General features: G+C 28.2%; 1 protein-coding gene across 3 annotated transcripts in view; it reads left to right on the forward strand.

Annotated features, from left to right (window-relative positions):
- The window catches only part of LOC143223463 (F-BAR domain only protein 1-like), a 56,683-nt gene that overhangs the window by 43,622 nt on the left and 1,324 nt on the right, over window positions 1-11,737 (forward strand). For 2 of the 3 annotated variants that reach the window (XM_076451487.1, XM_076451488.1), the window contains exons 8-13: window positions 760-839; window positions 1,670-1,768; window positions 3,112-3,208; window positions 5,014-5,190; window positions 7,292-7,438; window positions 11,005-11,089. In XM_076451487.1, coding sequence (XP_076307602.1) covers window positions 760-839; window positions 1,670-1,768; window positions 3,112-3,208; window positions 5,014-5,190; window positions 7,292-7,438; window positions 11,005-11,089 — 685 coding nt within the window. The remainder of the gene's footprint in view (window positions 1-759; window positions 840-1,669; window positions 1,769-3,111; window positions 3,209-5,013; window positions 5,191-7,291; window positions 7,439-11,004; window positions 11,090-11,737) is intronic. The other variant, XM_076451489.1, reaches the window with a different exon arrangement.

The following is an 11,737-nucleotide window of genomic DNA, read 5'->3' on the forward strand; positions in this document are numbered from 1 at the left end:
GGACTATACACTGTTTTTGCATGAATTCTTTTACACATTTTAATTTTATTTTGACCTGAACCCAGGACTGGAATGGCCAACTTCAGGTGACTGACAGTAAGTTTGAACTTAATGCTTCAGTCTTCCTGGCAGGTCTTAATTTTACATATTTTAAGCTTTATTTCCATATACCATTATACTATACTACATTTTGTTTGGCATATATAGCCTAGTAGCTTTGTGCCAATAAACATGAAATATCTACCTACAAACCACTTACAAAACTTAGGATACATTTTATTCTTACATTATGAAATGTACATTATATTATTTACATGTCATAAAATATTGATTAAAAATTAGTGTTTTGTTAAGCTTTTGCAAAAAAAAACTGCTGTGAAGGGTGATATATGTATGGAACATTATGGGCTTCAGCACCCACATTTTGCTATCCGATTTTATATTTCTTTTTATTATTTTTATGAATTTTTATGCAACTGGAGGTTAAGACTAATAGAAGGAGTATCCCCACCAGAATATTGGTCTTACTTCTGCCCAAAACCTTAGGCACGTTTTATATTGCATACAAGAGCTAGTACCCTAGGGATCCTTTTGATTTGTGTGTGCCTTTGATTTTTGTTTGGGCTTATTTTTATTATATATATATTTGTATGAAGTAATATTTTTAAATTTACGAAGGTTATGAAATAAATATGTTAACTAATTAAATGTAGTTTGATGTTACAAACTGAACTATAAGTTATACTTTATAATACTCAGGTGATGAATATTGCTCCTGTGTTAAAAGATACAACCAATTAAGAATAGAGTTTGAGAAAAAGATGGCCCTTGCTTGCCAGGTAACAATTTCCTTTATATTTGGTTATGGAGTATTTACTATTTAGAAAGAAGAATTAATACAATAATAATTTTGTTTTATTCAATGCTTCTGTCGTGTATTTTTTTGTTTTATTTTTAAGTAAAAACATTATGTAACTTGTTCAAGTTAGTATGAAGACAAAACCACAAAATAATACAGTTTGTGTTTTATGAGAAAATGTTATGCTTTATAATATTTTTAAAATGTTCCATTTATCTATTGTGTTAGCCTCCCACAGAGACCTTTAAAAACCTATAAATGTTTTAAAAGTATATAAATTTGAAAATAAATCTATATTTCTGACAAAAAATATTGCCACAAAATCTTACAGTGCAGTTATGGTATTATCATAATTTTTCAATACAGTTCTTGAAAACAGAATGATTGTACAGAATTTTAATTTGGAGGAACAATTCAGACTTCTTTATCAGCATTATCAGAACTTACTTGGTAAAATCATAATACACAATGCCATGGATTTTTTCATGGAAAATATATAGGTGGATATAAAAAATCACATTTATTATTAGTCAAATATAGATTATATATACATATATTTAACTGTATACTTTTGTTCTTTTAAAAAAGGAAACTTCAGAAGATTTTTTTTGCTATGGCTCACTGGGAGACCCAGTTTTATTATGGTGTTTTATTATCCTATCATGCTATACTTCAAATGTTATTTTATTTTTACTGAAAAACAGACACACAGGAAAGGTTCTAATAAAAGGAGTATTTGTCTCAAAGTAGTGTGTTCCATTAGAGTTATTATAATTTATTGTAAATGTGTAAAAATTCTGTTTTTATTAGATCTTCCAGCAAGTAGAGGAAGAACATTTACAACAAATGAAAAAATTCCTTACAAAGTACAGTCAGGTGCTTGAAAATTGTTACATACTTATGGGCCAGGTGAGAATAACTACTTTGTAATTTTGTGTGTTTATGCATTGTGTTCCATATCGTTATTTAATACTACAAATACTATCTTCTTGTCAAATATACATTTTAATAGAAAATTGAAAAATGAATTTTGTTTTGAATGACTGACACAGGCAATAGGCAGATTTCAATTCAACTTAAATAAACATCTCAAAACTCCCATCAGTGTTCACAAACCTATGCTTAATCGTAAGTCATCCAATGTTTTCTCTAGAGTTTAGATTCTTAACAAAAAGGTTAATAAATGAAAACCAAAAAAGCCCTTTGATCAGGGGAGTGCATTTATTTATTTTAATTTCTTTACTCCCTTATTTTAAGTTTGTTTGAAGATGTTACATTTTATTTTTATTATTATGAATAAAAAATGATAATGTTTTTGCACACAGTATTATGTTCTTTCAAATTGAGATGAATTTTTCTGCACATGTTCCCTTAACCTGTTTGAAATTAGTGACAGTAAAATCATATTCACTGCAGTTCACCTGATGATGTCATGTTAATCTTGTGAAATGTTTTATAGTCTTAAAAACCTTTTACTTTGTTGTTCATAAATAAAAACTGTTAGTTTTTTTGTATATATTTTTTGTCTGTTTTCAAAGGTAGTTGAAATTGTTTCAGATGTTTAACAGACATTACTGTTTAGTAGTAAGTTCATATATTATCATCAGTGGTTGAAAGTTACTAAACTGTTATTCCACTTTTATATCAAATTAGTCTTGTTAGAATTTTCTGTACCTTAATTTCAATGTAACTTAATATTAAATGTTTTGTTTTATTTTATGACAGTATCTAACATTGATTTGTTTCTATGCGGTTACCTTGTCTCTTATCAATAATAAAACAGCAAGGTGGTAGTTATTTTCTTTCTGCTTCAGATTAATTTGGTCTTCTTAAAACGTTCATGAACTTGAGGACTTATAATGCTGAAAGTCAGGTTTTTGATACCTATATTTTGTAGAGTACAGATAGTCCATTGTGTAGCTTTGCACTAAACAACAAACAAATGTTCATGAACTCAGTTTGACTAATTGATCTTGATGGTTAGAGTAAGTGTTATTTCTTAAAAGATAATTTTGTGTTTATAATTTATAGAATAGGATATATTAAACATGTTCATTTCAACTTATCTAAGAATGACATTTTAATGAATTATACCTATAGAATAAATTTCAAAATTCAAAATAAACCTTGAGTGAAAAAAGTTGATTTTTGTTTTTTATCATGTAATCATTAGTATTTTTGATGTATTCACAAAAAAGTTAACTGATTTGAAGTAACTTACATGCAGTCTTGAAAACTTTTAATTTTCTCAGGCAAACTTGGAATTCAAACAACAATGTAATGAAATTGATGTTTCAAGTCTGTTGGAACAGTTTGTTAAGAAAAAAGGCACTGGCATAGAAGTCCCTGGTAAGTTGGATTTATATCAAATTAATGATACTTCTAAAGAAATATAATAATAATTTAATGCAAAATTCCCTTCATCATTTATTACTATAATTAGAAATAAATTATCTTCAGTAGATTTTTTGTTTTATGGCTTGATACTAATTTTAAATCAGTGACACTTCTTTTTTTCTAAAAATGTTATCTCACATCTACCTTGTTAAAAGTTACTTCTGTCATGTATAATCTCCTTTAAAAATCACTTGTATGTGTATTTCAACAAATTATTATTGATCCATGTGTTAACATTCTCAATATGAGTTGGGTGAATTTGACTGACTACATGACCTCTTTGTTCTCATCTGAAGTTTACATAGATTTAATAGGACTAACTTTTAAAATAGTATACATCTTCATGAAATTTGCAGTCTTTCATATAAAAAGATCATACTTTTTAGAATTTTTAATAAACTAAGAAAAAAAAATGTTATCCATGAATATGTCAAGTATTTCAGTGATCCATGAATATGTCAAGTATTTGTTTTTCATAGTTAATGTGCAAAGTAATCTTCATGTTAAGTTTATAAAACTACTTTTATCTCAGAAATTTCTAATTCCATTTATGTAATCTCTAAAACTTCCAAATACATCTCAGATGTTTTGTTTTTAGTAAAACTTTATCAAATTGACTAACCTTGTAACCACCAAACAAAATTAAAATAAATCTATATTACTTTCTTTTACTTTCCAGAATGACTTTAAATGTAACATTACATTTGTTTATTCTAAGTAGTTTTAAACTCATAATAGTATATATCTGTTTGGAATTAAGGTTTATTGTTTTATGGCCTTTGAACTATGTCTAAGTACTATTCACACCATTATAAGATGTAAATTACTCACATTATGCTATTGACTTTATTACTAGGCCCGGCATAGCCATATAGGGCACTTGAGTTGTAATTTAATGGTTGCAGGTTCGAATCCCTGTCTCATCAAATATGTTTCTCTTTTAGCCATGGAGAAGTTATAATGTTATGGTCATGATATCTAACTGCCTTCCCTCCAGACTTACACTGCTAAATTATTTATGGGTAGTGCAGATAACCCTTGTGTAGCTGTGCACAAAATTAAAAAACAAAACAAAAACAACTTGCATTACCCATGAGCTGCTCATGTGCATGCCTTGTGAAACATTTTTATTATATAATTATTAATATTTATGTTACCTAATCTAAGCTCAACTAACCTCAATAAATCCCTATTTGTAAAGTTCAGTTTCTTTTGTTACCTTTCTCACACTGGGGGAAATTGAGGATATTTTTAAATATTGCCTTATAAAACTGAGAACTTGAAATTTACTTACTATTAAAATATTAATTATTAACTATTATTCTATACTGTTCTAATTGGTATAATGTAAATCAAAAGTATTTGAGTAAAATTTTGAGTGTAAGCCATAAAAAAGGTTATGACATGCACAGCAAATAATGCCTGCACAAATAGGGTTAATTACAGAAAGTTATAAACTTTAATTTTATGTGATGTGTAATATGAATAAAGACATTATTGAATTCTATTGAAAGCAAGAAATGACATAAATCTTCAACATTTTAGCTTTTTTAAAAATTTTGATTTTACTGTAAGTTTATTCTTATTGGCTACTTTTATGTTTAAAACTAGTTGAATGTCTCTAAATATTAACAACTCTCTCTCTCATTCAATGTTCAGTTTTTAAGTCAAGGTTGTTGGTACATAGGTATATACAACTGTAGACTGGTTGTCTTTGGTCATAAGGTTTTTATAACATTATTATGATTTTTCTTAAGGCCCAGTTGAAGTGGAGGCATTTCATTTATCTTCTGATCATCATTTCAAGATGCCAGATGGCGCTAGTTTTAGGAAAGCAAATAAATCAAAAATTAGAAGTAGTAAAAGATTTTCAATACACACAAAAAAGAGTGGTGCTGTTTCTATGACAGACTTGTATCATACATCAAATAAAGGTAAAAAAATGTGAAATACTTCTCTACTTTCCTATATAATACTTTGTGAAATACTTCTCTACTTTCCTATATAATACTTTGTGAAATACTTCTCTACTTTCCTATATAATACTTTGTGAAATACTTCTCTACTTTCCTATATAATACTATATGAAATACTTTCTTCTCCTATATAATACTTTGTGAAATACTTCTCTACTTTCCTATATAATACTTTGTGAAATACTTCTCTACTTTCCTATATAATACTTTGTGAAATACTTCTCTACTTTCCTGTATAATACTTTGTGAAATACTTCTCTACTTTCCTATATAATACTTTGTGAAATACTTCTCTACTTTCCTATATAATACTTTGTGAAATACTTCTCTACTTTCCTGTATAATGCTGAATACTTCTCTACTCTCCTATATATACTTTTGTGAAATACTTCTACTTTCCTATATATGCTGAATCTCTACTTTCCTATATAATGCTTTGTGAATACTTCTCTACTTTCCTATATAATACTTTGTGAAATACTTCTCTACTTTCCTATATAATACTTTGTGAAATACTTCTCTACTTTCCTATATAATACTTTGTGAAATACTTCTCTACTTTCCTATATAATACTTTGTGAAATACTTCTCTACTTTCCTATATAATACTTTGTGAAATACTTCTCTACTTTCCTATATAATACTTTGTGAAATACTTCTCTACTTTCCTATATAATACTTTGCAATTAGTAGATTTCTATCCCCAGTTTCAAGTTTCACTTCTGTTATTTGTAAGTAAAAGTTTTTGCTTGCTGATATAAAAGGATTGTAACTTACTCCTACAAATAAAACTATATGATATCTTACTTATAAACACGTGTTTTTCAGTAGTAATTTAGTTTTATCTGTTAATTCCTTTGCTTCATGTCTGTATTGTAGCTGAAAAATAAGTCTGAATTTTAAATTGCATGTGTTAATGTAACTAATCATTTTGCATTATTTTTATTAAGTTTTTAATTTTTGAAATTGCTTATATATTCAAACCTGTTTTTCATGTATTGTGAACCTAAATAGTTATCCTAAAGGGAGTTAACACAAGGATGGGTACTAATATTACCCTTCAAAACTACTAAACTTCAGACAGAAAATTTCACATGCCACATGATAATAAACTTTATCAAGAAATAGCTTGAATTTATCAACCCTACTTTGAACATATGTTGTTTTTCTTTAATCTTATATCTAGTTTTCAGTCCTAACAGTTTGACTATAAAGTCTTACCTTTAACATTTGGACATGCACCTACACCTCATGTTCTAATGAATCTTTTGATATCTACTGTTTGATAATTTTGCTGACATCGGTTAAAATTAAGTGTGTTGGAAAGTTAAATGTAAAATTAATTACATCTTAGATGTTTGAATAAAGTAATGTGTGAAAGTTGTATAACTTCTACCATATAAAGTAAATAGATTATACCAAGAGTAAAGGTATGGTAAAGAATGGTGAAATAAATGTTCTCTAATTAATGGTCTTATAGATGTTAAATAGTTAATGATATATTTTATGTTTGATTTGTTGATACTATGAGAGTTAGTGAAATTATCTAAGAATAAATTTTAAGTTATGTGGATCTATCTTTTGTCATCATTCAGTAACTTAGTGAAAGATAGTACCTTTGCAGGCTACACTTGTTCAAGACCTGCATCAACATAACATTATTTAAAGAAACCTTCAATGGAGTCTTAAATGAGTGAACACAATTACTTCTACATTTATTGTAGAATTTCAGTATTAATTCCTAGAAATCTATTCACAAATGAATCACTCAAGCTTTATTGCAATAAATGTATTATATTCAAGTAGCTTTAGAAATTTAATATACTGTAAAAATTAATAAGAAATCTTTTAATTGTTTTCAACAACTTTTGATTATATTTTAGTGACTGTTATGCATATTTCATTCATTTCATCTGTTAAGTTTTTTATTAGTGTTATTATTTTGTAAGATTTCTGTTCATATAAAGGTACCACATATATATTATGAAAATCTCTTAATGTAGTTTGTTTTGTAAATGTACCTTACATTTTCAACATACAGATAATTAATATATTACAGATAATGAAAGCTCTATAGACATTTCACCTTCTTCCTCCAAACCGAACCATGCATTTTCTGTGGAAGATATAACTTCTACCAGCTCTACTCCAACTCGTATGAGTAGAAATAGTGCTCTGGCTCGTACTGCTCTCAGAGCTTCCAACTGTAAGTAACTTTTGACACATGTATTTACTAACCACAAAAATAAGACTTCTAAAACTGAAATCATTCAAAAGATGTATACATTAACACCATTTTCATATAAAATTTGTTCTGGGGTTGAATTATTTCAAATATTTTTAAAACCAGTTTTATGTAGATCCTATATTTTGTTGCAGCCTTTCTTCCTAAGTTGAGTCTCATTTCTTATAGATGCTTGAAATGTGTCTATATCAAGGTAACTTGTTCTCAAAAACTGTGGTCTTGAATCTAAAAAAGTTTTTGTTGGTTCTTACACTTTTTTTTTTAATCTGTAGCATATTGATTAGTATAGTGGACTGTAGATATGAGGTTCCACAGTTCTTGTTCTATCAATGCCAAAATATAATAGGGCTCTGTGCTCTGAAAGCATAGATTCATTATAAGAGTGAATTTCAAATGTCACTATTTCGGTAGAGTAGCTCAAACATTGGTGGCTGACTAGTTCCCTTCCATCCACTCTAGCACTTCAAAATTAAGAATGGCTGGTACAGGTAACCTTTGAGCAGTTTTGTGCAAAATTCGTCGAATGACATTAGTGAGAATGCATATTTTTTTTTTTTGGCTCTAAGTTATTTTAGAGTTATTAGCTGATTTTTCTCGTATGTTCACTTCATCTCACATCTTAAGTACACAGCTTCATTCGTTGATTTTCTATTTTCTCACGTATAAACACTTTTTTTTCCTTGGTTCTTTTCACACTTTTGGTCAATCAAACTGTGTTAAACTTGTAATTTAGTATATTTTTACTACTGTGTTTAATTTTAGCTTCATCATTATACTTTTGGAAGACAAGGAAAGGGGCCTACTGCTTAATTTATCCAAGTACAAATATTCGTCCAATCATTGGTTGCACATATTTATTGTATTTGAATTTGAATTTCATTGTTGGGCTTGCATGTTTGAGAGGGTGTTCTCACTTATTTCAAGTAGTTTCATTTATTAGAGAAATGCTAGTTTTTGAGTCAAGTAATCTTTATTATTTTATAAAAAGAAAACCCAGTTAGAGATGTTGTTGTTGTAATTAAGAATTTATTATAAGATAAAAAAAACATCTAATTAATTTTCTTAATGCAAATGGAAAATTTTGTTTTATAATACCATCTGCTTTTGTCACTGCTATTAATATTCCTATTAGTATTCCTTATTTACATTTTATCATAGAATACTTTTTATTCCCCAAATATTGTTTCTGTGCCATTATTGAAAAACAATGGTGGGAAAAGTGTTTAAGTTAATCTATCAATTTAACTTTAAATTGTTTTATAGATCTTAAAAACACTAATTGTGTTTCACTCATGGTTCTACTTAGAGCTAAAGATCTGAGCTCCTTATACCACTTACTGCAGATTGTAATTGTCACATATTTCAAGTAATGCTAAGAGCTACTCAACAATAACATTAAGTAAATTTATATTTTTATTCCTTATATTATGTTACATTTTGAAATGTGAATGATAGTGTGGTTAGTTCCTGACAACATAGCATAAAATATCCTTCTTGTAAAATATAATTTGCCATCAACATTATTCATGCCAGTTCTCCTGTAATTTCAAAAATGAATGTTGAGCTTTACCTGTATGTGCAACTTTTCGAACAGGAGATAGATGAACACTCAAACAGGCACCACTGTTCTGTAACAGGTGAGCTGGTGAAGCCATTTGTTTGACTTTTTACATGTCACAACTGAATTTATTTAAATTTCAGGAAGTCAGTCATGTGTAGCTGAGTGAGCACATAGGCTGCCAACTTGAGGAATTTATATGTGAAACAAAAAATTGACTCAGAGGCTGTGGATACACACAATATACAATAATCTTTTTGTACACCTCTATCTAATATATTGATAAATTCATTAACATCATATATACCGAAATCATCTGGAAAGAGTTCTGTATCAAACATACCAAAGTCTTTGTTTTGCTTATTGAATTGTTTATTAAGTAAATCTTCTATCAGATTCTTTTAATTTGACACTGTGGTGAAAAAATTATCCACTAAATTATCATGTGAAATATATACCTATATAATCCAGTTTTAAGAAGAATCCAGTTATAGGTAGAGAACTTACTGAATCATCATATGCTAAATGAATAGAGGAGATATCATTCAAAACTTACAGAAAGTTTGCTTGTATAAATCAGAACAATGGCCATCTTCAATAACAGGAACACTGGAGAGAACTGGTTTAGGGTTTTCTGTCTCAGGAAATGTTGGAGAAGTCTGATACAAAAGTTTCAGCTTCAGGAAACATCAGGGCAAGCTCCTTTTCAACCCCAAAACATGGGGTTTTATTACTTTTTCAGAATATTCTTGTAATACTTCAGTAGCCCACCAGGCCCATACTACATGTAGGTCCTTCATCTAATTGGTTAATTATGTTGATTCAGTGTCTCCTTGAACCAAAACTGAACACTAATTGAGTGTCTATTTTCATGTATCTCTCCTCTTTGTTGATCATTTCACTAAAGTAATTAGTGCATTTAATGTAAACTTTCTGTAGCTTTTCTCATCTTTACAAGAATGGTTGCCTATATGAACAATTGATGTTGTAATTTGTCACTGTATTGCAATCGACTTATTACATGGCAGTTCCTTGTTTGGAACAACAACCATCTTTATGAAACTTTTATTATACACTTGTTAAGATGCATCTTCTTGCTGCAATACATAAATGACATGCATAGGAAATTTAATTTCCTCTCCTAGAAGTATTTGTAATGTCGCTAACAGTGCCTGAAATGCTTAAGTTTGTATTATGTATTAAGATGTACACTTGTTCAAGTATATACAATTCTTGAAGCAAATAATCATATGTGTATTACTTAAGCAATGTTAAAAACTTTACATTTCTTCTACCTTTATTGGAATTAAGAATAATGTTAATTTCACTTAGTTACACAGATTACCACTGTGTTGCTTTGTGCAAAATTCAGAACAAACAAACAAAACTTACATAGTTGATAAAGTGATTATTACAGTATGTATCAGTTCCAGCTTATCTTTTATGTTGCTATGTTCTCTGGAGATACAGCTTCAAGTGATAGGTATAAAGGTAATCTACTGTGTTTTAATTATTCAGTTTTTGTTATAGTAGTAAAACATTTTGTATTTGATGTTATGCTTCATGTAGTAGTGTTTTTTTATATAACGTATTTGTGAGTTCTGCTACCATGGCTTATCACTGAAGCAGTTCAATAATCAATTAGAACTGTTTATTTAAGAAAATGTAATAAATTATTCAGCTGTTGTATCATATCTAAGAATATATTTCTTTTGTATTAACAGTATTATTGAATTAGTGCAAACTGAGAATGTTTCAGTACAATTTGGTTACATTTAAGGAGCTCCTTTCAGCTGAAATTACTAATTTTCCAAGAGTGTTACATGTATATTTTAAATTTTTATCACAAGAATTAATAACCAAATTATTATTTTACACGCATTAAATGCATGAACAATGTTATGTTTTTGTATATATAAAATAGCATGTCAGTTTAGTTTGCTTAGTTTTATATAACACTGCATGACAGTTTTATTTCGGAGTAAAAGAAAAAGGAAAAAAAAGAAAGAAATGCTCAACAATCATGAACACACAGCTCAAGATAAAAGTGTTATGTAAGTGCATGCTCTTTTTATGTTTCTGTAAATTCCTAGGATTTGTTTTGATATAAAATTTACATTCTGAAGTAAAATATTTCTTCTGTACAAAATATCAATAACATCCAAAGAGAATAAAGTTATATAAGTTTACAATATCTAGAAGTTTTGGATTTAGTTTGATTAAAATGTTCTGTATTTAATTTTTCTAAAGCTTACATTAGCAGATTACTAAATACACAAAGATCAGTGTTTTTTCTTTTTAACATTTTGGTGAATAAGACTTTTTGGTTATACTTTCACTGCTAACGTTGTTATTGAAGCTTTCAGAAGCTAATGAATAATTTCTAGAGTATCAAATGAATGACCTTCCTGACTTCCAAGAACAACAAATTACAAATATCTAGATAATTTTGTAGCAAAATGTTTTTCAAACAAATCATTATCATAGTTAAAATTACAGCAACTTTTTCAAATATAATTTTACATGTTTTCATATTTTTAACACATTATAGTAAATTTTCCACTTGTTTAATTGTTACTGAAACTAACCTAACAAATGCATGTTTCTTGAGTTAATTTAATGTAAGTGTGGAAGCTTATATGTTAATTTTTTTCTGCAAACAATGAAAAGTATTAAAGATCTTGCTTTGGCTATTCAGAGCA

The sequence above is a fragment of the Tachypleus tridentatus genome, chromosome 8 (assembly GCF_004210375.1).
Source record: "Tachypleus tridentatus isolate NWPU-2018 chromosome 8, ASM421037v1, whole genome shotgun sequence".
Taxonomy (NCBI): domain Eukaryota; kingdom Metazoa; phylum Arthropoda; class Merostomata; order Xiphosura; family Limulidae; genus Tachypleus; species Tachypleus tridentatus.